At 37.0% G+C, this 27,588-nt stretch overlaps 1 protein-coding gene across 1 annotated transcript in view; it reads left to right on the forward strand.

The window, feature by feature from the left end:
- LOC128871903 (hemicentin-1) overlaps positions 1-27,588 on the forward strand; it is a 334,429-nt gene that overhangs the window by 232,853 nt on the left and 73,988 nt on the right. The window contains exon 14 of the mRNA XM_054114067.1: positions 97-376. Within this exon, the coding sequence (XP_053970042.1) occupies positions 97-376 (280 nt within the window). The remainder of the gene's footprint in view (positions 1-96; positions 377-27,588) is intronic.

Raw genomic sequence — 27,588 nt, forward strand, 5'->3', positions numbered from 1 at the left:
TTTTTTTCTGCTTACCTCAACACTAATTCTTCTTTTCTCTTTTTTATTTTTGGTTTGTCTTTTCGCATTCATTTTTATTCAATGTTTGATACACAGACGAGTCTATACTCTCCGAGGATCCCACACCAGCAGAAACTACACACCATTCAAGTGGCGGCCTGAGTGCCAGCGCTAGTGGCAGTGGTGCGGGCGTGGGTGCGGGCGCCAGCATCGATGTACATGGACATGATAAACAGCAGTCGACACTTCTTATATTGGCCGCCGTTGTGGCGATAGGTGCCGTCATTGTAACGTCAATTATCGTGGCGGGTATTGTGGTCGTCTGCAGGCATCGACCGCGGCCACCTGAACCGCAGGATGTGCGCAAAAGTATGCGGTAAGTACATTTTCATGCATGTATGCATATACAGATATATATATATATATACCAATACATGTGTGTATGTAGTTTGTGAAGCGATTTTTCATGCTGAGTTAAAATAAAAAACTGCAGTGCCAGCGATTTCTCATAAAAAGTTTAAATATACGATTGTGTATGTGTGCACGTGCATTACATAAAAACTTCGGTGTAAATGTAAGCCATTAAAAGTAATTTTACTACAAACTTCGAAATGTACAGTTGCGAGTAGCAAAAAATCTCAGTCGCTGCTGTTGTTTTTTTTTCTTGTTTCGAAAGCTGCGATCATTTTTTAGTCGAAAGTAGTGGATTATCAAAGATGATGGTTCTAAAAATTGTTCTGTACATTTCCAGTTACGAATGATTTTAATGCCAATTTCATGTATTCGTTGGTTTCAGTGGAACAATTTCTACCATACCGGTACCACATGGAGTTCATTAGTTGTGCGCTTTGAAATAGTCCACCCGCCTAAATGTACGCCTTCCTCAATAAGCTGATGATATTGTCCTCCTGGCCACCAAAGTTAAGAACAACATTTTACTAATAGTGGTCGCCCCCCGGCTGGCAATGGCAAACCTCCGAGTGTATTTCTGCCATGAAAAAGCTCCTCATAAAAATATCTGTCGTTCGGAGTCGGCTTGAAACTGTAGGTTCCTCCATTTGTGGAACAACATCAAGACGCACACCACAAATAGGAGGAGGAGCTCGGTCAAATACCCAAAAGGGGTGTACGCGCTAATTGTATATATATATAATATATTGTCCTCCTGTCAGATAATACCAGTGTCATGAAATCGATGTTCAAAAAACTAGACAAATATTGCGCTGAGTGGAACATGGACATAAATTCAATAAAATCTGAGATGGTCTTTAGAAAAGACGGTCAACTAGGCAAGACTGAAAAATGGTGGTACAAAAGCAAAGAAATAAAAGAGGTGCCAAAATATAATATAAATATCTCGGATCCAGTCTCACACCCAAAACGACGTTTGCTAAGCATTTGGAAGCTAGAAATAATTTAGCAAAACCTAGCATTAATTGCCAATTTCTTAGCTGAAACATACATTTCATACAAAGCAAAATGGAAGCTGTGTGTAGAGCCACAAAAATGTAAAAACCCAACAGACGGGTTGAAAATAAAAATCTATCAAATTAGCCCAAAACCTACCTAGCACCTAGTTGCCCTGGCTAAATCCTTTCAATCAAAGTTTTATAGCCCCCGCAGTTTTCGTCTGATTTGCTTCAAATTTTTACACAAATGTACGGAAGCATCAACCTTTCCAAATATGTGAAAAACTCATCAATCGGGTTGAAAATATTTAAAGAAGTAAATAAACTTGAGGGGGACGCCCCAGCAAAATATGGCTCGAAGGCGTTAAAGATGACCTTGCAAAGTTGAGTGTGCGGCAGTGGAAGGAAGTAGCCTTTGATAGAGACGGGTGGCGAAAGGTTGTGAATGAAGCAAGGGTTCACCAAGGAATGTGATGCTAAGAAGAAGAAGAAAAGAAGAAATAAACTTGCGCATTATTTTATTGAAAGAATTTTCAAATTACCTAACTTCACCCCGAACGACATGAAAGATAGCTTCTCATATTCGCTAGAACTACACATGAAATACATGTGGAAACACATTTGTGAATACAGCAGCAATAGACTCACGCACAAACGTCTTTTGGTATGGAGTTCGGATTTAAGCTTGAAGAAAGAATAGCTGCTAGGGACAGGCAAGATCGCTGTACCCAGCTTTTATTAAGCATGAAATTACAAAATTTAAATATGGCAAAACAAAAAGCACAATCAAGTATGATGCAAATTAGATAACTTAGATCACACGAAAGAAGAATCATATTTTAGAGAAGATACGCTGCTAGCTGAAATCTCAATAACATTTAAAGCAGGATGTGGATTGCTAAAACTGAATGCAATAGCCTATAGAAACGCGATGAAAACTTGCTCCCTATGCACTTAAACGAAGAAGAAGACATAATGCTATAAAGAATTACATATTGCAGAGTTCAACTATTACTTTATTTAAGAGATGTGGCAGACAACATTGTTATTGTCACAAACATTCTTATCCACATTCTGTCAAAAAACGATCGGGAATTGTTCATTTAACCCTTTGCACTCGATTTATTTTCAAAGTTGTTGCGTGTCAACTTGTTATTATTTTTAGCTAAATGAATTAAAGTAATTTACAGTCGTAGAATTCAACGTATTATATTTATTTCATTAATTATTAATATAAAATGTTTTATTTTTTGTAATCTTTTACAGTGTGATACTTTTTAAAACAATTTCCAACGTGAAGAAAAGGATGTCTTTCGCATGTTTCGCAGAAATAAACAGTTGTCTTCCTTTCGCCCTTAGCTTTTCTGTTAGAACAGACCATACAATCATTATGTTTTTTTCCCGGATGAGGTACTAAAATGTGGAGTTTTCCATCAAGTCGATTCTCTACATCTGATGTTGATTCCGTGCACGACTTGCACTCGATTAACAAAACTTGACAAATTATAACTGTGTAAGATCTCGAATACCGTATGTATTTTACAGTTATTTAGTGCTATTGGTTACAGGCATACATTAGTATTGTCACCTCCAGTGTGACATACAAGTTGTAGAGTAAATTAGTATTGTCACCTCCAGTGTGACATACGAGTTGTAGAGTAAATTAGTATTGTCACCTCCAGTGTGACATACGAGTGCAAAGGGTTAAAAAGCACGCGTTTCACTATGTGTCTATTTTTTTTTTTTTTTTTTTTTTTGATGGAATGTTGGTACAACTGTCCTCGGTAGTGTCGGAGAGTTTGAGCGAGATCTGTCAATTTACTTGTTTTTGGCATTTAGTTATATCAGTCATCCGCAGGTGTGCTCTGCGATTTTCACTATGGATAAAAATATCGAACAAAGAATTTGTCTTAAATTTTGTGTTTCGAACAGGATTTCGTGTGCCGAATCGTTGAAAATGTTACACGAAACCTATGGCGAGTGTGCTTTATCAAAAACATCGCCCTACGAGTGGTATAAGGTTTTTGCAGAGGGCCGAGAAGTCGTGGATGATTTGCCTCGATCTGGACGCCCATCAACGTCTGCAACGAATGAGAGCGACGAAAAAGTCAAGGAAATGGTGCTGGAAAACCATCATTTATGCTTCAGGGAGGTAGGAGCTTGTGATCCCAGCGCGCCTCACGAATCCATTCGCAATATTTTACACCATCAATTGGCAATGAGACACGTGGCTGCTCGACTCGTTCCAAGAGAGTTGAATTTCTTTCAAAAAATTCATCGGAAGAAGGTGGCTGAAGATCTGCTTGACCAAGTGAATTCAAACCCAACGTTTATTGAGTGCATCATAACAGATGATGAGACGTGAGTATATGAGTTTAACGTGCAAACCAGTCAACAGGCGGCGGAATGGCGCTATCGACATGAGCCGAAACCCGAAAAACCACGTCGAAGTCGGTCAAAAAAGAGAGTCATGCTACTAGTTTTCTGTGATTATCCTGGTGTTGTGTATTCGGAGTTCATTTCAAATGGTTCTACGGTAAATAAGGAATATTATTTGGAAGTTATGCGATGTTTGAGAGAGAATGTATTTAGGAAACGGCCCAATTTGTGGAAAGAAAACTCAAGGATCTTGCACCATGATAACGCACCGCCTCACAAGGCTCATATTTTGAATACTTTTTTGACCAAAAACTCGACAAATATCATTGAATAACCACCGTTTTCACCGGATTTAGCCTCGTGTGACTTTATCCTTTTTCCAAAACTTAAATTGCCATTCCGCAGACGCCGCTTGCAGTCATTAGATGCCATGAAGGAGAATTCGCTGAAGGAGCTGAAGAAGATCTCTTCAAACGCGTTTAAAATGTACTTTGATGACTTGACTAATCGTTGGCAGATGTGTATTTCTTCGAAAGGAGCTTATTTTAAAGGCGTCTAAATGCATTTTGATGATTAAACAATTATTTTGCGTTTTATGAAGCAATTCCCGTTATTTTGATACTTGACAGAATACATTGCTTTATTTATTTTTATTTATCAAATGAATTTGTGTATGACATCAATCAATTGTAAACAATGACTTTTATAAATTAAATAAAGAATTACTACTTAATTACTTACTCAGTCCACCCGCGCACCATGTTTGCATTGTGAATTTAAGGACATGTTTCCAATCAACTGCTACGATATCTTCCAATCCTTCACACTGTGGTAGCCCCAGATATTTTTAGCGTGTTTTGAATAACGCAGGTCATCCGCAAAGGAGATGCTCTACAGTTTCTCTTGAGCCCTGCTTCCTACATTTCCTGCATTCTTCACTGTCCGAGATTCGTATTTTCAGCCTGGACTACCTGGAAGCCTAAACGACCTTCTTTGAGGTAGAGATTAAGCGCTTCAGCTTAAATGAAATTAATTAATCAATGTCGTAGACCATGGCCGTTCCAACAGGACTCAGCGCCGTCTCATGAAGCTTGTGTGAACCAAGGATGGTTAAAAAATCCTGTTCCACACTTCATTTCGTCCACACAATGGCTTTCGAATTCGCCAGACGCAAATCCAATGGACTATTCCATCTGGTCCATTTTGGAGAGCAAGGTGAGGACTAAAAAATATGCCAGTATGGATGCGCTGGAAAAAGCGATTATACGAGAATGGACCAAAATACCTCAAGATCACATTCGTGCAGAATGCAACTCATTTTTTTGACCGTTTGAAGGCTATAGTCAAGGCAAATGGTGGTCATATCGAGCTAAAGTGAATATATGTTAAAATTGTAATCATTTTTGAACAATTTTTCTTTGAAATTGATAAAAACTAATTTCACACAAAAAGTTATGGTGTTTTGAATAGGTAACATTTCATATCGTTCACCCTGTATACATGTACATGAATTGCATTATTTTGTGTGATTAGTTTTGCATATCAGCAGATCCCAACATCGAGCACTCATTCCAGCGTTTTTGCATTTTTGGCTGTGGTCCCTCCATGCCTTCTGCAAGTTCCAATCCATCTCGTTATTTCTGCTACGTTGCAAACGTTTCTTTTCTTCGTTTGTCTTTAAAATTTCATTAGTTCAAGAGTTTATTTGATAAGAGTGACGCTACTTTTGTTATTGTATCAAAAAAGATTTGGTGTTTTAATTTTACATTGCTTCATGACGGCGAAAAATACCGGTCAAGCGAAGCAATGACTTGAAAAGTGTTAGGGAGCTCCGATCCATAAAAAAATCCACAAAATCGTTTTGAATGATTGAAAAGTGAAGTTACGGAATTAACTGACATTATAAAGATATCAAAGGAATATGTTGGCTTTATGTTACGTGAACATTTGACTATAAGAAAACTCTGTTGGGTGGCGCGTTTGCTCACTGTTTTGTTTCATCAAGACAACGCACCGTGTGATAAGTCTATCAACACAGTAACAAAACTTCGTGAATTGAACTTCGAATTGCTCCCACATCCACCGTATGCGCCAGATCCGGCTCCCAGCGTCTACTGGCTATTCTCAGACATAAAAAGATACTGGGAATCAGAGCGTATTATCCTTGGTAGTGGCAAAAACTATGGAACTATATATCGACTACAATAAAATTTATGAAACAAGCACGGTACTTTAAGGGGTTATACGCAGTTATGACTTTCAAAAAAATCGATTTTTTTTATTGCATTTTTGTAATTTACATATATTCAAAAGTATACGCACGAAATTTGAAGTAGATCTAAGCAATACTTTCGGAGTTATACCTAAATATGTAGAGATGCCTCGGCACGTTTTAAGGTAGGTATTGAAACTTTAAACGTGTTTTTTCACGTCGGTGTACACGATATCTCGAAAACGGCTTGTTTGATCGGTCAACCGTTTTAACTCAATCTTTAAAGATACATTTTCTAGTAATTAATCGTTCCTTTTGTAAATCTGATACTTATTTTCCATTTTATAATCAATTTACGGCCAAATTTTAACGTAAAAATCGAAATCATTTCTTTTAAAAGCTGCCATTTTGTGAAAATTCACTATTTTGAATAGCCGAACGATTAATTACTAGATAATCTAATATATTAACAAAATTTGTTGGGGTTTTTGATTTCAGATAGTCCAATCCTGAGTTACGATGTACACCGTAAATCGTCTTTTTTTAAAGGAGGTTCCAGAAATCGCCTGCAGCGCGCTCTATAATCAACATTTTCATAAATAAAAAATTTTGTTACGTTCTTGAAGGATGCTTTTATAACGGCCAAAATTTTCAAATTAAAATATTCTGAAGTTTCTTCAGGATAAATCCTTGACAACCCGTCTTTTATTTGCTTCATAACTGCGTGTAACCCCTTAAAACTGCAGTCTAACTACTTCTAACCTTTAAACTACTCTGGTCTAAATGTTATGCTGCTTTCGTTTTATCCCATACTTCGAACAAGTAAATTTCGCTTTGGGCAGATTTTCTTCCTTCACATCACAAGCTTCTAACCACTTATTCCTAAAAAAGGAAAGAAATCAAATTTTAACAAATTTCATCCCGGAACCCTTACATGTACCTATGTACAAAATTCACACAGCCTTCAATTGCGCAACTGTTTTTATTCTTGTTATTATTTCATTGAAAAAGCTGCTATTTTTTATCTTTTATATGAAATATTTTAAGAATCAACTGAAAAACAATGTATTTATTGTAGCTGCTAGCCTGATTTTGATGGAGATGTGATAATGTCAGCAAAAGCCAAATGGCTAACATCACAATCAAAACATTTAATGGAACTATCTCCTACTTTTTTTGTATCAGAACGATTTTCACGATTTAATAACATTTTTTTTGTGGAGATGAATTTTTCGAATCACTTTAAATGGCACAAATAATTCACGCCTCTGAAAAGTACACTTCTACTAAAAAAAGTAAGTTTTGCAATAGAGACATCAGATTGCACCTAGCAACGCTTCTTGTTGCCTAGGCAAGCAGCTCTTGTAATTGCGCGAGCACATAAATAAAACAAATACGCGTGAATTTTGCTTCATGATTCATTGTATTAAATTTCAGTCAACAAAAAACATAAATTTATCCACCAGCTATCAAAGAGGCGGAGGCGTCGAATCGATAAAAACTCGTACTGTTTATATTTTCTGGCGCTACGAGAAAAAAAATACAAAAGGAAAAAATACAAAAAAAAAAATCATCATCCGATTTTCTTTTGCGGTAAATCTGAAGTTATAAATAAAGTGAACTTAATTTAGCATTTTATATTAATTTTTAATGGTACATTGTTTATTTGTTTCGCAAAGGATGCCTGATATAAAGCCGCCGCCAGAGTTAACGTAAATGTCGGCTTTTTTATGACATTTTGCATCACATTCGTCAAAACTAATTATTTTAAATGCCAATTTTTTGCTGCATACTAATTTTTTGGACATTTCACGGCATATGAACGTAGATCAGTTCCTTCAGGTAAACTCAGAGAAAGCAGTTTGGTGCCGTCAAATCGCGGAAAGTCGCCGGCGAACCAAAATCATTCAATCTATTAAACAATGGGCCTAGAAAACTGTTTTCAAAAATTTCGGACGGTGCTAGTCATGCCACCGTTTTACTGGAGTAACATTTTCTCCAAATATACTGTAAATAATCTAGTTTCGGTATTAGTAACTCATTCAGACTATCCCAATAGCACTCACAAGTAAGAGTTTTCGCGTTTCGTTTGTCTTTTGAAAAAAATCCTGGCCCAGTCGTCACGTGCTTTAAGTAAACTGCGCACCATACCCGTGGGCGTGGTTTGGTATTTTATGGAGGCCACAGGTATTGTCGGTACTTAAAACTAAAATATGCAGTTCACACACTTGTTTAAAAAGGTAAATGGTTAGCCTCGCCGCTCCAAATCGATTTTTCGCAAAAATTAGCATCTCATTGTTCAGCTGATTTTCAATTTCGGGTTGATTCAGTCTATGCGCCCAGGTTGTCACATTATGTGGTTATGTGTTCCAAAATTCACATTGTGTTTAATCTATTAAAGAACTATTCTACAAAAACTTGTACAGAAGAGCAAATAGCTCCTCATTTTGCAACAGAATAACCTTTTATATAATAACTGCCCTCAAGATGTCTCTTAATTGAGGCAAAACTACAGACAAATAAATAATAGAAATAACTTAGTTCATTGTTTTATTTTTAACCCGCATGGAGCTCACAAAATAAAAATATGAAAACTGAAAATTTGAAGACTACTAAACCTTCCCTTTTTGTTATTTTGGCATATCGAAAAACCGCCAAACAGGTACCTCATCTAAACTCACCTCAGTTGATCTCTCCCATGGTGAACAGATTTTAAAGGTAAGCTCTTTAACAGACCGCTAATCGATTCTGAGTGAATTTGGCTTGTGTTAACAAAAAAACTGAGATTGTGTTAGTGATATACGAACATAATCAACCAATGACACTTCGTTATTGTGTGAACAACGACTGATAGGACGAGTGCCTGAATACATGTAAAATGAATCCCCCAAGCGACGTGGCAGTCGAAGTTCCCCTCACAATTTTTTTCTCACCATAGTTAAAGAGCGAACCTTGGAATCTATCATCTTTGCATCGCACGCAAAGTCTATTCGACACACCTCGCCTCAACTGGCCTCATTTTAGCTCTCTTTATGCATACACACATATACAAGAGCATTTCATAACTATAGCACAGGGACTTATGCAGAAGTTTTGGCCATTTTTTTCTTTTATATTAATTTAAATAAAATAATTTAAAAAATATATATATCTTTCATTCCACCACAAAAATTATACAAATCCGAGCTTCAAACTTTGTGCAAATTTATAGAGAAACTCGAAAAATGTCCATCAAAACATCAAACTTTTTACCCAGAATTTTTAGAAAAAATGAAGAAGTCGTTTTATAACCCATTGAATTTTGGCACACGCACTAACCCACTCGGGTATGGTGGTCGCCTCTTCGCCGAAACCTCTTCGATCCATTCAAATTTATTATAAATCGAATGCATGAAGTCTATACAGTTTTTGCAAAAATTAAGCCAAATGTAGACAGTACACACATACATACCCATATACATTTATAATAAATAAAAACTACGAACAAACACTAATTACCGTTAATTACTTGTCCAGATAGTAGCAGTTCATACACAAGTTGAACCACCCAAACGCCCATCCAACAGACTGGCATTTACGTTTACATTTACGCTGACCAAATAGTATTTAGCAACTCTTGACATCTCTTTGGCGTTCTTAAACAAGTCGAACTCGTGTAAATGCCACTTCTGTCCGAACTCATCTCGCAAACATTTTAACTATAAGTAATTAGCACGGCATTCATTTAAGCACAAAACTTTATATCCACACAAGTCTGGCTTCTTCTCCGTCGCCACCCACCTTCCAGGCAACAACTTACTTCAGAAACGCAGATTCACGCAAATTTACGCAGCACTCACGCATCTCCCTACACTGCAAATAGCAATGACTTCTTGCGGCTGCCTTAGTACGAGCTGACTTTCCGACTCGCGCCGGTCGGCGGCCTGCAAATAAACAACCAACAACTTGCAACCAAGGAAATAAACAAATAAATAACTTGCTTTAAAAGCTTTGCGGTGAACTGGTCCCCGCCAGTGAATGGCCTTTTTGCTTTTGGTTTTTTGCAAGTTCTTCTTCAACATTATTTGTTTTCGCATTTGCTTTTGTTTTCTTCTGCAAAAATGCGAAAGTTTTGCGGAGCTCATGAAAAATTAAATTAGTACCCCACCTGTGCAGCGCTAGCAAGCAACCATAGTTTACTTTGTGGCCAAACAGAGTGTGCCGCTCGGATTGTGCTGGTTGGCAAGCGAGGCGGCGGGAGGATAGGCAGGAGGGTGGGCAAGTGTGCACGCAGACAGTAGGTGGGGTTGCCAGCTGTATGAACTCCATAGTCACACTGACCACTCTGACTATTTGTGTAAGGAAGGATGCGCTAATTACAAGTTATGCGGCAACGGTAAGCAACCAAAGTTTAAAAGGAATTTTCATTTGCATAAAAATTATGCGAAAATTATTTAGACAGAAAATTTATGGCTAACGCCAAGTGTGAAAATGCCAGCCAAGGCCATACAAATAAGTGGCAATCAGAGGGCTTCTTGTGTTTTATTTTCATTTTCTGTTCGTTTAGTATTATTTGCTTCCTATTTCTAAATTCTTTTCAAACTCTTCTGTGAGTCATTGAAATGCAAAGGTACGCACTTGAGTCACTCATACGCAGTGTAGTGCCTGTGTAATGCAGTCGTGTAGAGCCGAACGTAATGGGGAGAATGAGAAACGTGTTTTATGAAAAGGAAAAGGGAGAGTTGAAAGTGCAGAAAAAGCGAAAAATAAAATATTTATATGAATATTCCCAGCATGTAAATATATAAATAAACGAGTTAGTGATATTTGGTGCGCTGCCGGAGTGGAAGAGACTTTAAAAAGGGTATCATTGTGGTAGCCCGAAACGGCCCTACTCTACCTATAGACTGTAACTGAAATCAATTTATGTTAAAGAATATAAGTAGTTAGTTTTTATTCATTCCTTCCTTTTCTACCTTTCCTTGTTTATCTTTTTACAATTTTCCAAATTTTTTAAAATCACCCAGATTTTGAATAGAGTTTTGTGAACTTTTCGAGCCACGATAGCATCGTTAAATGAATCTTCAACAAAACGTTCTCCCTGTCTTTAAGTCTAATATTCAGGAGATTTTGTATTTGAAGAATTTTTTTATTAAATTTAAAAAAAAATATTTTTGTTGATGGAAACCTTAATTTTGATATTTACGCGCTCCATTACTTGTCTGTTTGTATACTGCATCTGTATAGCTCACAAGTGTCAACTATGATTGACATACGACGCCATTTGAAAAAAGTATAGATTTCCCGATTGGGTGATTATTTTTTAGCTACCTCGCTGGGCCAGTGCTATATATTGTATTTTTTCCACAGCTATTTGTATTGGCTTCTGACCTTATCTATTAACTATAAACGACAGATACTGTTCAGAGGTCCTCTCTCGCTTGTTCATGCATGTCCAGCTATTCTCCAGGGAAGTACACTTGGGCCATCTTTATTAATGATATTGCCTCTTGCTTCATGTATTTAAGATTTCTCTAACTCTCAATAAAGCTACTAGAAACTTGGGTCACCCTAACTTATTCCACTTATTCAGGTAAATCAAATTATACCACCAAGCCATCAGTCGAGCTCTTGGAGCACTTAAGGGACCCCGTAGGGTGGTCTAGAATTTTCGAAAAATCTATTTTTTTTTTGATATTTCGAAAGTATAGGCTTTTAAGAATATACTGCCAAACTTTTGGAAGAATATTCCCAGTATTCTCGATTCTACAGCTGTTTTAGCAGGTAGAGTCAGATTTGTCACACGGCGGCATCAATGGTTGCATTTAATTGGTCCAAACTTTCTACTCAATTATCTCGAAACTACTTTATCGGACTGGTGTTGTCAAAAACAAAAACAACGCTATTCACCCGCTCGTCTGAAATTGTCATATGTTGTTCATAATATCAATGGCTATCGTCCATACATCATATTATTATTTCAATTATTTCGTTTTTTTTTTTATTAAAAAACTGAAAAACCCGATTTTTAGAATGTCAATTTAAAAACCGTGTAGTTTGTAATTTTTTTTTTCTTTTTATTCAATTTTTCAAGTGCGGAACACAGCTACCGTCATACTAATTATTAATTTGTGTTGGGTTTTGTTTATCAGATAAATAGAAGAGCCAATGGGGTCAACTTCAGCGAAATTTTTAAAATTATTAAAATTAAAAAACAATTTTTTTTTTCATTTTAGTATGTAAAAGAAGTTAAATAAAAAGCCTAAAAAATTTAAATATCGTTTTTAATTCCTAAAAAATATTTCGTTTTTAATTCTAGAACAATATCGTTTTTAATTCTAAAAAAAACCTGAAAATACTCTCAGTTTTCGAGCTCCAGACCACCGGGACCCGTTAACCAAATCAGTCGGATATTAATATTGACATCTCATATTCAAGAGAAATATCAAACAATGTTCTATTAATATCCTCATTCTCTACTGCGCACGAAAAGTCAGACGAATGAATCGTTTCCAAGAGTCAGATGCGTAATAATGTAATTAATTTTCTGATATGTTTTTCATAGAAATATTAGAAAAAAACAGCCTTCTTTTTTTAGTTTCTATCTTTTCTAAGCTAACTTTTGAAAATCAATATCGTCTGCATTGTTTGCATACTTATTTCGTAATAAAGGTGATCAATTTAGAGTTATTGGAGGCTTCTGGTGCCTCAATCGAAGCTGGTTTAACCACAAAGCATTTAGACTTTACATATGAGCTTGGTAGTCAATCCACTGGTCCGAGACGAGAGATAACGGGCTGTATTTCAAGTAGCGCTGTCCACCGTTGTAGAGATCGCGGGCCTCAATTGGCGCCACCTTCGTCTTTGAAGAAATATGAATCGCTGGAGAGCCACCCCATAGACCTCACCAAATGATTGTTTTTAGTGGATGTAATGGCTGTTCTGAATGGTTTTAGGTTCTTTTCATTCCAAAAAACTGCAATTTTGCTAATTACGTGGCTATTCAGCCAAAAATGGGCCTCACCGCTGCACGGTTATGTAAACCATAAGTTGGCCTAAGCAGGCGATGAATACCTTTCACAGAGCGTCGATTTTTGTAAAGATTTGTAAACGTGGTTGAGGTGTAAGCCTTTCCATGATGAAATATCAAAGCATACTGACCAAAATTGTGTATTTAGTTTGCCAATAGTCACGCGTGATGCAAAAAACTATTCGAAAAAGTACCTCCAATCACCCTTTACATATATATTTATAATTGGCACCTACACTCTTTACTTAGTTTTTAGCCAAGCTCCTGCTCCTATGTGCGATGATTTTCTAAAAATGGAGGCTCTTACAGTTTTATGCCGCCTCCGTAGAGCAGATGGTGTTTTATGGGGCGCCTTTTCATGGCAGAAATACAATCGGAAGTTTTGCTATTGTCTGCCTCGAGTCGACCATAATTAGAAAAGGCTTTTCCTATCATTTGGTGTTTCGAATCTGGACACTACCGAACGGTAGTCATGCACCAACTCATTCGGTTATGGCGGCCGCAAATTATTATATTGTATGTATATAGTATTTGTATTTTTACAAAACTCGAATGTGTGAGTTTTAATGATCGGTGGCTAGCCACTCAACATATTCCACAGCAATTCACATTCGACCACAAAGTGAATCTCAACCACAGCCAGTGTATTGCTCCAACAAAGATTCGCTTATCACAGCTTGAGCATAGTGGTAGGAGGAGGCCATCAAATAGGTAATTACTATTTAATGCAAACATTCAAGTTTTTCCTACAGCTTCTGCATCAATTAACCAGTTTACTAGTAGTTTATTAGCAGCAGCTAAATAGCTTTGTGTGAATTTCAATTAACTTAATCAATCCCCATCAATACAAAATTGCTTATCGCAGCTTTGCGTATTCGGAAAAGCATACCTATTTCTAGGCGCACAAACAAGCTTGAGTGCATAAATCAGATTGCGTTTGTATGTAGGCGTGTAGATGCAGAAACTGAAAATGCTGTCCGGTCCACTTGGCGCACTCTCATCCTTTACATTGCGTCCTTCACTCACTAGCCACAGTGTAGCGCTTTCAGCCGAGCATAAAAAAAAGCAACAACAAACAAGCAAACAGAAAAGTACAGAAACCATTACAAAAAACTAGGGAAAGTCTGTAGTAGTAAACGCAGTCGTATGCGCTATCTGAACTACCTTTTGATTAGAACTAATTCCGCACAGCACTATGCATGCCGTGCTGCGTCTACTCCGCTTGCTCATATAAACTGGATTATCTAATGCCCGGTAATTAATTTAATTGGACTCATCAAAAGCATGGAAAAACGCATCAATTTAGATAGAAATCTCACTTGGGCGGTCACCAGTCAGAGACGGTCAGTCACAGTGTTGGGTGAGTTGTTGCGTTGCTGTTTCTGGCTTTCTTGCAGCCACTACATTTCTCCCATGCTATTGAATTTTCTGTGCTGTCACTTGTTAGGATTGTCAAGCAGAAGCTGCAGGTGTGGCTCTTGCGCCAACGGCGCCGTGTATGCGATCCCTAGCAGATGCTAGCACAGCTGTAGGGCACCCATTCTTTAGACACTCATGCCTTTCATGTATGTATGTACGTATGTATGTGTGTAAGTTAGCAGCTGCGTATGCTCTTCTATTGTGTGGTGTCTACGAAGCGACGGTGCCGCCACCTCCCCTAGTCCCGCAGTCAAGAATAACAAAACCTTGTTTTAGCTAAAATTAACTTTAAATTAAGCTAATCACAGCACAGCAGAGAAGTGCTAGCTGATGATGGGGGCGATGATGATGATGACGGTGACGGTGAGGATGAAGGGTGTATGCATGAAGATAAAATTAACAAAAGCAGCAGCAGCGAAAGCGTAAGAGAGTATAAAAAATGAAAAAAATAGAAATAATTGAAAAGACACCAGACAATGCGAGCCCTGATGAGGGAAAGACAAAAGCAAGGCCTAACAAGTTAGAGAGAAACTTTACTAATTTATGTAGTTGTATGAGTGCTGTCATGAGACAATGCAAGGGTGCAGGAATTATGCGAATGACACATTTTTAAAGGCGTATGGGCCTTGCTATACAAAAATATTTAAACCTTAAATTCTAATAATTTATTTTTGAAAGTGATTAGTTACTTAAAATAATTGAAATATTTAATTACGACGAGGGTAGCCAGTTCCAGAGTACTCATACTGGGAATGTCAATCTCGAGATTCCAGGATACAATTTTTTAAAGTCCTCAAAATACCACGGCTGTTGTATTGTCTGGCACAGCATATGAAATGGTGACAGAAGAATCCACTTTTATAGCAAAAAAGCAACACTGAAAAACATTTCCAGGACAGTCGGTTCTACGTTACCGGAATGACGCGGTCAAGGACTTGTCACTCCAGCACCATTTCCCGTACATCTCTGGGGAAGGTTTGTGCTGCTACAATAACAAAAATAAAAACAGAACTTAGCATATATAACACTTTCGCGACAGAAACCAGCTGGGTTTTTTGTACTCAACATTCAACTATTCAAATTACTGAAATACTGAGATTCGTGTAGTAAATGAACCGTCATCCTCTTCAGTTATCTATATAAATATTAAAATCACGTTCTGACTTTATAATTTCAAGTTCAAAAAATAAAATACAGATTTTTTCCAGAAGCCACTTCTCAGTTTTTAGTTTTGTTTTCAGCGAGATTTGTTGATATACTTTAAGTTACATCCTCTATTTTGTTTCGCCGACTGAAGTATTCTACTGGCAATTTTGAACAAAAAAGTCCTCAGAAGTAAAGCTCTAAAATGCATTTTGAGCTTCCTTGTTTTTATTTATTAATCTCCATTTACTTTTTTAATTTTTTTATTTTTTGTGTTAAATTTTGTTGGAATAATACAATAATGAGTACAAATAATAAATTTTGATATGTGCAAGTATGCCTGAGTTGCACGATTAATCGGTTCTGTGTAGGTCAAAATCGTATGAGTAGAAACTCAGATTTAGTACAAGATTTTCAATGAAGAAGACTGAAGACTGTTAGGCTGCTTCATAAAAAAATATTAACACATAGTATGAATAACTCTTTGGCATCCTTAATCTAATTAATCAAAAAATGTTGTTAATTTAATATACCTTCTGTTCGGACGCAAAAAATCTTCGCCACTGAAAACGTCTTTATGTTGTTGATTCTCGGTAAACAATTTAGTCACTCAAGTCTGCGATACATATTTTTAATGGATTTAAATATTTATTTAGTTTTGCTGCAAATATTTATCTACGGGCTAAACAGGGACCTCTTTCCGCAAAATTAGTCTCCAACTCTTTCTCCATATTTAGGCGATGCTCTACATCAGTCATTGAGAGTTTCTGAGTAGATGCGTCCTCAGAACTTTCCTCCTCTTCGGCTGTCACTAAATTTAACGTTGACTTTGAAAGGCGCTCTAAAGATCTTCTTCCTCCAAAAGTTATCAATGTCTTTATGTCTTCACTAGACATATCGACGAATCCTTCACCAAGCAGCGAATGAGCAACATTCATAACGCGGTCATATTCCATTTATTTATGTAGAACATAAATATCTTTGGACACCACGTCAGGAAAGAGAAAAGGAAAGAGATTTCCAGCAGGCATAAGAGTTGAAGATTTAAAAGCAGACGATACAGGTTTTATGCAGTGGAGCAATGAAAATTCTTCGCCATATTCTATACTTTCCAAAATAGACTGAAAAAATATGAGTATATAGAAGAGTATGTCTTAAAAGTGGTTAATGACTCCTTGCTTAAATGGCTGAATTAATGATGTTGTATTGGGTGGTAGAAACACAACCTTCACATTTTGGTGATGTAGTTCTTCGTGATGCCAAGGGGCATTATCTGTGAGCAATAGCGCCTTAATACCTAAATTTTTCTTTAAAAGATAATTTTCTTCTCTTTCAAATTCTCACAATTTTTTAATGCCGGGGGTTTCAATGATTTATTTATCGGCTTCATCGGCTTCATTCAAAGATCTCCTGATGCATTAAGGTATAAAAGTAAGGGGAACCTGTCTTTAGACACTTTGAGGCCTACCACGGACTTTATGCTTTTATAAACATACTCGTACAAAGGAATGTCGCATTTTTTTTTTCATATAACTCGAAAATCGTGAACTCAAAAACGCTGCATCTCGAAGGATACCTGTACATTGCTCAAATACCTACGCCAGAGTGCATTGCATTAGTTGCATCTTCCAGTTATTCACTTTAACCCATCTGTAGTGCCAACTCGTTTCCGCTTTTTCCAACTCATCTCACACACGACGAAATAGCAGCTCATAAAATGTAGAAAGCACCACAACAAGTGTAATGGTATACATTTTTTATATAACATACTGTAGAGCACAAACAAACAAGGTTCTGAAAATGGAAAATGGATGGCAGGGACAAAAAATTATAGCTACTGGTATCGGGGATTTGAAAGTTTAAATCAGAATTTCCTTTTAGGTAGAATACAATTTTTACCCTTTTGCACAGTCAATAATAAATTGGAATGATCCATGATATATGCGATCCATACATTTTCGATACATAATATGTTCAGAAATTCAATGAAAAAACAACAGGGAACATTTTGTGACACAAATTCCTGAGTAGGTAGGCCTTTTTTGACTCCAACGCAATCAACTTGGCCAATTTCTGGCGTTTAAGTGGAATTTTGATCTTTGTTTTATTAAGAGGCTTAGTACAATTTTATCACAAATATTTCTTGGTAAATTTTAAGCCACTATTTTTTGCAGAGAAAATTAAATTAATTACTCCCATATTTTTTTCAAAATATGTATGTTATTTTTTATGATGTAATAAAATGGTGGAATGTTCTCGCCGGCCCTTGATGGATTTTAATATTTATACGCAAAATTAATCATCATTAGAATTTCTGTGAATGGCGTCGTACGTCAATCAAAACTGACATTTGTCAACTATTCAGCTGCAGTATACAGCAGGTAAGCAATAGAGTACTGCACTCCGCAAAGGCGTGGAATAATTGTGTAGATTTTTTTGACCAAAAATCAGTCGGTGGCGTTGGCGTTTTGGCGCTTATCTGCTGAAGTCAAACAGATTGGAATAACGCGAGTTTTGCAGGGCTTGGTCGCCACCAGCCTAGTCGTTTGGCCAAGAATATCGCGACTGTGGCTGCCTATTTCGCTGAGAATGAAGGAAACATGGAGGAAACAGTGCATCAGTTAATGCCTGCGCACCGTCAGACGTGTGTGAATTACTATAAAGCCATCTTCAATCGCAACAACGGAAAGGAGGATTTTGTGTCGAAAATCATCATAAGAGACGAGGTGCATTGCCACTTAAGCGGTTACGTCATTAAAAGCAAAATCGTGGTGTTTGGGACTCGGAAAATTCGCGTCTCCGTAGTCGCCGTCTTTGGCGATTTGGCATGGCTAGCAAGATTGCTTTATTTAACCATCCCAGACATCCTTTGGGGCTACTTGCAGTTTCGGGTTTATGTCAATAAGCCTCAGGCAATTCCAGCATTTAAAGGGAATATTATACAGGAATGCGCACAGTTATCACCGGGAACCTTACGGCAAGTCATTGAAAATGCGATAAAATGGACACAAATATCTATCGACACTGGCAGCAGCCACTTGAAGAATGCCAGCATTTTCACTTAATAGAAGAAGAGTAAAGGCCCAAGTAAAGATCTCCATCAGTCAGAATTATTTTTTCTTTTTTTAGTAAAAAAGTTATTCAAAAACAAAATTAGAAGCTCGTTGAAAACGGAATTAAAATTATATTCGCATATGCACTGGTAAACAAAATATTCATATAAAACGTTATTGAATAAAATTTACAATATTTTCAAATTTTTCTTATGTTTTACCTTCATGGTCTGGAACTGCTTAAGTTTTATTAACATTTTTATGGCTTTGTTAGCCGCTAAATATCTTCTTTTAAATGAAATATCAAAAAAAAATTAAATTACTGGTAAGTTTATGCCTTAGCCTAGGAAAATTTGGTTTTTCAACCTAAGTCCAGAGCTCAATTTTTTTCAATATTTAGAGGAGACAGTTTGTAATTAACCAAACTATTAACTAACTATTTATATTCGGAATTTTTGTTTTTGTTACACAGTGTAATGTTATATAGACAAGTATAGTGAATTAGAGTGAGTATAATTCTTTCTGGAATATTCTGCTATTATTCGAATTTTTTTTATCAAATATTTTCAGGTTTTTTATGTATTATATTTTACTTTATTAATTTGAAATAAAATAATTGCAACAAATAGTCCTTTTTTATTTAAGATTGAGGAAAATGGATGTTTCCTCTTAAAAATTAGTGGCGAGTTGTGAACAAAATAAATATCAAAAATTAATTTCACATACCCCAAAACTCGTGTCGATAATATAGCCATCACTTTTTGCAATTTCTCTCAGTACAATCCAAACCAACCCCCACATGCGAGTACACCAACATCGAAAATATGTTCTTATATAATTGTATGCTAGCTCTTAGGTCTAAATGCATGGGCCAACTTTCAAATTGGCGTTGATTAACTCAGACCACAAGCGTGGGCCCTAACTAGTTTTCCTTCGTAGTCATTGAACAAAGCCAACACGCCAGCAGCTGACTGGCTAAACAAGCGAATGGAATTTAGGTAAGAAGAAGTTTCACGCGGCGTAAATTGTTATCAATTCAGTTTAATGATGAAACTTTTCACATTGCATTCCTCGCTCTACGCGAAACAACCTTTTCTTTGACGTCATTTCAAAAAGTGGCTGAGCCGAAAACAATTGGGTGCTTCAGTTTGTGAGACGTGCCAATAAATTTCGTATGAATCTGCCCTAAATTGTGGTTGATGTGGCTGCGAAGCTTAAACTTTCAAGGCATAAGCCGCCACCAATACGAATTTGATAAAATGTAATGATTTTCGGTACATTTTATTTTTATTTATCCTCTTTTTTATCCTGTTTTTGTTTGCGTCTTAGCCGAAACATAAAAATATTTCTTCGGTCATTTAACGTTCAATCGACAAAGCAATGACTCGTGATTTGGTATTATTCCATTTGGGATATGGCTCGTGAGACTCTCATCATTGCAAATAACTACAAGTTTTTGTGTATGTGTGAGTGTGTGTGTGTGTGTGAATGGGCTTTTTGTAGTGTTTTCACTCTTTGCAAGTTTTTGTTGGCTTACTGCTGCTACTTCTTCTTCAAAAACTTTCAATCTGGAAAATCCGTAAATCATTTCTATTTATTTTTTTCATTCTTTGTGTGCGTTTTCTTTCTGCTCAGATGACTTAAGTTCTTGTCTAAATGTACCGTAACTCACCCACAAATACCGTACGCACACACTTGCGCGGCTTTTTTGGCAGCCGCCCATACAAGTGAGCGGCCATTTTTCCTAATTGGATACACTTATCGTTGATGCTCAATCTCAATTTCGAATTAATTGAGCTGAACAGATGAAATTTGTTGGCGTTCCCTTTCGACACCGCCACGGGCCAAGCAGACACCAATACACATGCACGCCTAACCAACCTCGCATGTGCGAAAATAGACACAACAGCCACGCACACATACACCGGCGAACATCTAAACCTATGCATGAATGAGTGAAATGTTTGCTTATCGTAAATTTCTCTGGTCTCCCACTCACGCTCTCTCCTGAACCCTCCACCGTTTCCACTCAACAGCATCTATCTCTCTGCGAGCAAACCGTCGTCATCCGTCCACCTCGAACGTAAAGCGCTGATTAAAGCAAAAATCACTACACCTTTCTACTACTCGTTTACGTTTAGTTGGTCACAGCCAAATCCAAATTCGAATCCATATCCAAAATCAGTGGAGGTCACATCGATAGAAAATTTATTGCAGTCGATTGATATTCCAATGAAAATGTTCAGGTTGAAGTTGTGGCCATTATAGACATTGCCCATTTTAGCCAATGTCTGACTTTGCTTCCTATGCTGACCATGCAAGTACTGCCGTTTGTGTAGAAGAAAGATGCTCAAGTCTTGCTACAAGCATTTACACAAAGAAGGTGGTATGCATGTGACCAAATTGGGCGGTTACATAGCCAAACAGCTGGAATTTTCGCAAATCTAATGAACTTCAATGAACTTTAATTTCTTCAACTGGTAGTGGTAGGTTGAAGCAGCAGAAGCAATGGCCTGAACGCATTGGAATTAAACGAGAAATTATATCACAATAATTTTTATGGGCCCTGCAGCTAAACTCTGCATGTTACAATTTGGCGCTTGTGAACTAAACGGCACACTCAGTGGGCAATAACAATATTAAGAACCAATAGCGAATGGTAGCAGACATCTACCTGAATACAAAGCAGGTACAAGGTATTTCAAGTGTGAAGTTGCTTTAGCAAAGAGGTGTTTTGAAAACTGGCACAGTTTGGTGCGGACCTCAGTGACAGAAGTGAAGTAGAAAATCGAAAATTTGCCATAATTAATTTTGTTAAGTTGTGAATAGATCAACGGAGGTTGTAACGGCTAGATACTGCGGCATACTTAAGCTAAAGATACTATCACTAATAAAACTATTGTCACTTGAATTATAAAGTTTGTTTGATGAATCTTATGGCATTGATTTTCCGTTTACTAGGTTTTGCTTCAAGATTCTTTTATCATCTCTGTTTTAAGTTAATTTTTAAGCATTTTTAGGCGACCGCCGTAGCTCAGCGGATTTTTGTGTGATTACCATTCGAATCTCCAAAGCATGTAAAACCAAATGATAGAAAAATTGTGTTCGACCCTCAACGGCCAGTGCGAAATCTCTGTGACATTTCTACCATGAAAAAGCTCCTCATAAAAAACATCTGCCATTCAGAGGCGGCATAAAATGGCAGGTCGCTTCAATTGTGGAAAAACATCAAAACAATTTGAAGAGGAGCTCGGTCAAACAGCCAACAAAGGGCACTTTTATTCAAATGTAGTTTGTAAGATTCTTAGTTGCTCTGAATACATTCAAAAAATACTGCAAAAAACACCTTTGTTGGACGTAAATGGTTTGATTTAATCAAGTTAATAAACTTGCTTTGTAACTGGAAGCTTTGTTCGAAACGTGTCATTCGTCAAGGCATCGGCAATCGTACGAAAAAAACTTTCACGATTCCTCAATCGTATCATTTGAATGCGATGACGATATACGAATGCAAATGTCTCGTTTTGGATTGTATTTTTGTTTCAAAATAAATGTGGATTTGTTAAAATAAATTAGAGAAATTTCGATTATGCTTTTCTATGTATTTACTTATAATTTCAAGTGATGCGAAGGATTTTCAAAAATTATAAGGTGGTGGCTGACGGTTCGTGGTTGTCGATTGACGTTACCGCAGACACCATAAGCATTTTAGAATTCATTTTAGCGAATGTAACCATTCAAAACCATTCATTACATGTTTTCAAGACGTTTTCGTTCGCAACAAGGGCAAGAGCTTGTGAAATAATATCGACCGTAAACAACAAATCATTTTGCTGCGGGTTCAATTTATTTTAGTTAGCCCTCTAATAGCAAAATTTATTTAAAATTTTCTGCATTTATTGCATGCAATCTTAACTTTTATTAGTATCTATGAAGCAAATATGATGAAAGATGATGTTAGATATCTCATTTTCACCTATCAACTGTCAACTATCTTGAGCTACTTAATAAATCCGTCTGTGAATAAGTCCCACTGGAAACCTACTTTTTATTTGAGAGCAGCGCCAACAATGCGCTAATGAAATACTGTTTTTAGAAGAGATAACAATAGAAATAAATATAAAAAGTTACATACATTGTTTATTAGTACTTAAACTTTATAAAAAAAATTATTTTAATTTTTCTTCACAAAAATTAATATATAAAAAATCACGTGACCCAAAGTGCAATGAAAAAAAGTTGCTCCACGGTCTGTATGATTTCTCCTTCAAATGTTAATGGATCTGTAAAAAGTAAAAAATTCTTTTTAAATAAAGTTGTGGTTATAATCTGTCGAGCCGGATTTTTGAATTTCGAAAAATTTTGCAATTGACGGCATTTGAAACAAAGCATGCGTTTTTTGTCACAAATGTCACACTTTATTTATGTTTATAAAATTTTTTAAATATAGAGGAAAAACTTTTGAATATTAAAAAAAAACCGCATCAAAAAATCTTAAAAACTGTATGAGTTATCATGCAGACCGTGCCGAAAAAATTACTTTCGAGAAAAACGAGTAGTAACGGCCAGCTGCCCCAAACGAAGGACAGCTACCTGTGCGCATCAAACTCTTATCGGGCAGTTACATTTTCCACCATAACTTTGTAGCTATTGGGAATTTTTCCAATCGACTTGCACAGAAATACGCATAAAACTACACAGAATAATATTTTTTTAAAAATAAGAATTCGATTTTATTTGTAATTTCTGAACGTATGTAACCCCTTAAGGCATAGAAATAGAATAGAAAGTTAACATGCAATACTTCGCCAGTTCTGCTTTATTTTGACTTTCTGTAGACGACAGGAACGTACGATATGAATATTCTGTAATATTCGGTACTAATATTTCTGGCCTTCTAGAGTTCTCATTATCATCATTATATCATATTTTGACATTTCCAACAAACCAAAATTGCGTTATCGGCTTAATATTTTTAGTAATCGTAAATTATAGCCAAATAAGTAAATATAATTAATGGAAAATGGTTTTCTAAAGTACTTAATTTTTATAGCTTAAGACTTTTCGTGAGATACTATTTTAAGTAAATTAATAAAACGTTATGAGATTTTTGGAATCTCAAATGCGAAATGAAAAAAAAAGATTGGGTAAAATCGAGCGGCACTTCATTGGAATCAGACGAAACATTTGCGTGTATCACTTCTCGGGTACAGATTTTGAGATCGGAAGAAGAAACAGTTGTCTTGTGATGCTCTTCCGATGGCTATCAAAGTTTGGCATTGCTGGAATGATAAATTTTAATCCAACAGCAGTCAAATATTATATAACCTAAATTAGGTTAGGTTAGCCTGGTTGACAATAAGGCACGCATAGACCTTTTGGTCCCTAGCGATACCAGATGGAGACCAACTTTTATGAATACTGAAAGTAGACATCATGTAGGATGTCAACGCTTTTGGCGAATATAAGCAGAGCTGGGAGATCCGCTTTTTTGTCGTTAGTTCTACACATAACTTAAGCTGTTTTGCATGTGGTCAGATTAGTCCACTTAGCTTCCACTAGTTTTTTCATGCAGTCGTCCATTTCGTTGTATATAGTATTTAGCGGTTTTGGTATGTCGTTCTGTTGCTCAAAAGGTAGTCTAACAGCACTTTTTGCTATCTCATCTACTATTTCGTTCCCCATAATGCCTTTGTGACCAGGTACCCTTTCTATTTTGGACTTAATACAATATGAGCTTATTGCTTTTATTGCTGCTTGACTGTCCACGTATATATTAATTGTTGAGTTCTTTCTTGTTCTAGTGTAGGCTAGCTCTGCGGTTTTCACCAAGGCAAAAACTTCCGCTTGGAAAATAGTGCTGTGGTCTGGCAGCTTGATAGGCAGCCTTATCCCTAGTTTTGAACAGTAAATGCCCGCTCCCTTTCCGTTTAAAGTTTTAGAGCCGTCTGTATTGATGTGAAAAGTCCTATGGCCAGGCTTCATGCCTTTGTGCCATCCCTCCTCTTCAATTGTAGTACGAAACTTTCTCTCCCAATTAAATTACGGAATCATGTAGTCCGCCCAACCTGAGCTCCACTTTCCACTTGAGCTGTGTCCGCAGGTTCTACTCCAGCAGCCACTAACCTCCTCGCGAATTTCGCTGCCAGCTTTTCCGCCATTAGGTCAATAGGTGGCATGCTGAGTATCATTTCCAGCGCCACCGTTGGAGTCATTTTCATCGCTCCTGTTATGCACAGAGCAACGAGCCGCTAAATCCTTTCCAGTTGCATTAAGTATGTCAGTTTTCTTGTCGCAATCCACCATACAAGGGTCCCATACAGCAATATCGGTCTAACTACTGCCGTGTAGCACCAATGCATCAGAGAGGGTGATAGAACCCAAGTAACATCCAGCTTTCTTCTACATGCGTACAACGCATTACTGGCCTTTTTCATCCTTTCCTCAACATTGTGCTTCCACCGCAATTTACTGTCAAGTATCACTCCGAGATACCTCGTATGATCTTTGAGAAGTAGTTCGTTGTTGCATAGTATCGGAAGGTTCCACGCCGGGACATTATACTTCCTAGTAAAAAGTACCATGTCCGTTTTTTCCGCGTTTATCTCTCGCCCTGCGCGAGATGTCCATTGGTGTACCGTTTTAAGTGTGTTGTTCAAAACATTACTGATGGTGCCCAGGTACTTTCCCGTAACTACTATAGCTACGTCATCTGCATATGCCACTAGTTTTGGCACCCCTCCTAGTTTCTTGAGCAGTTCATTTGCTACAAGTAACCATAATAGCGGCGATAGTACGCCACCTTGCGGAGTTCCTCTGCATGCATATTTGGTGACGCTCGCATTGTTCCACTCCGCTCTATCTTTCTGCTAGCTAATAGCTGTCTTATAACATAAGTTTGGAAAAAAGCATTATACAGTAGAGCGTCGATTATCCGAAAGCCGGTCGTCCGAAACGTCGGTTAACCGAAAGGAAACATGACGCCTTTTTCGGATATAAAGAATAAAAAAAAGTATGTACAAATGAAATAGAAACGTTCAATAGAAATGACTCAGAGAGCGACGCAAGGGAACGTCATGATTTTGGGATTTTCCGTGTCTTCATCGATAGCATGTTATATTTAGAACATTATTCACAGGTATTAACAGCGTTGTACATATGTACATACTTGCTTTCTGTCACGCGCTTTATGAATTTAAGTTAGTATCGCAGCTCCTAAATATAACAGCGTCGGTGGTGTTATCGTGCGCGAAACGAACGCGTATCGAACGCGCATCCGACGCCGACAGTTTTGTTTGGGCAATCTCTTATTAATTTCAGGATGGACACTCAAGTATTTATCGAGTGGTATGACGCTGTATTCATTTCAGAGGTTAAAAAACATCAGATAGAAACTGGAGACACTGGAAATGTTTTACTAGTGATTGGTAATTCTCCAAGTCATCCCTCAAACCTTTCACTTGAGAGAGAAGATGGAAAATTTAAGTTGATTTTTTTGCCACCCAATGTTACCTCAGTCGTTCAACCTATGGACCAGGGGGTTATCGAAGCCTTCCAACGTTACAACAGAAAATTGTTGTTTCGTAGTGCCAGGAGGAAGATAAAACAATTCTTGAAATCTACAAAGGTATTAAGTTGAAGGATGCTGTTTACATGGCAGCAGAAGCGTGGGCTTATGTCACAGCGACTACTCTAAAGAAATCCTGGAATAAGCTTTGTCCAGCAGTTGAATCCGAAGCTAGCCTTACATCTGAAGATCCAACAAATGAAAACTTTGTTTCAGAAATGGTTGAGTTGATGAAAGACGTTTCATGATTTGAAGAAAGTGACCAAGAAAACGTGCATGAATGGCTAGAATTTGACGAGGATGATCGAATTGTTGACAGACGACGATATAATAGCACAGGTTTAAGTTCCTGAAGATGACGACGATGAAGACGAGATTAGTGATGACATCGTCTCAGCTGAAAAATGTCCGTCCAATAGAAGCCTTTAAATGATTTGAGACTGCTATTAAATGGTTGGGACACCAAGGCGAATGCGATTCTGTGCAGTCTTTAAAACGCCTAAGGGATTTGGCGGCAAAAAAACGAGTCTCAAAACTTAATCAAACAAATATGTTCGACTTTTTTTTTTAGATTAGTTTTGTACTATTAAAAAATGTTTAGATATATGTATTTATGTTCCGTGTGTGCAATCCCTACTTAAATGTGACTATTCATAATATGTACTGTACTCTAGTGTATCATTAAAAAGCATTACATACATAAGATGTATTCCTAATTCAATGACATGTTTTATTACCCTACCCTCAACAAAGAACTGGAATTTCGCAAATGTTCGTTTATCCGAAAAATCGATTATCCGAACACCCTCTGCACCAATTGTTTCGGATAATCGGCGCTCTACTGTAATTACTTAAAAATTTTGCAGAAATCGTTTAAAACTGTTTTACAGTCGATATTTAGCTCCGGGGCGATGCCACGACTACTAACAACTTCGATTATTTCTGCGGTTTTATCTACACTTTCGACATTATCGAGATTTTCTTTAACATCAAAAATACCTGAACGGAATGGACGAAACCAACAATGCACGCAATTGGCTCTTATAGCATCGGCACTATAATCACCATTCACCATTCACAATTCGAGTGGCCTGGAATTGCATTTGCGCCTTTATAAAAAAAAAAAAACTGTAAAATATACCGAATTTTCTCTTTCTTGACTTCCATTGTTAACACCCTGTAACTCACAACTGAATGAAACATTTGTGTTGTGGGACTGTAACCCACTAAACCCGCATTTTCAGTAGTCTAGCTAGCATTTTCTTCTTTATCAAAGAGAAACTGTAAAATGTACAGAATTTTCTGTTCGTTGACTTCCATTGTTAACACCCCGTAGCGCACAACTGAATGGAATAAAGAAAAAACCTAAACGGATTTTTTAGTGTAAAATATCACCT

This window comes from Anastrepha ludens, chromosome 2 (assembly GCF_028408465.1).
Source record: "Anastrepha ludens isolate Willacy chromosome 2, idAnaLude1.1, whole genome shotgun sequence".
Taxonomy (NCBI): domain Eukaryota; kingdom Metazoa; phylum Arthropoda; class Insecta; order Diptera; family Tephritidae; genus Anastrepha; species Anastrepha ludens.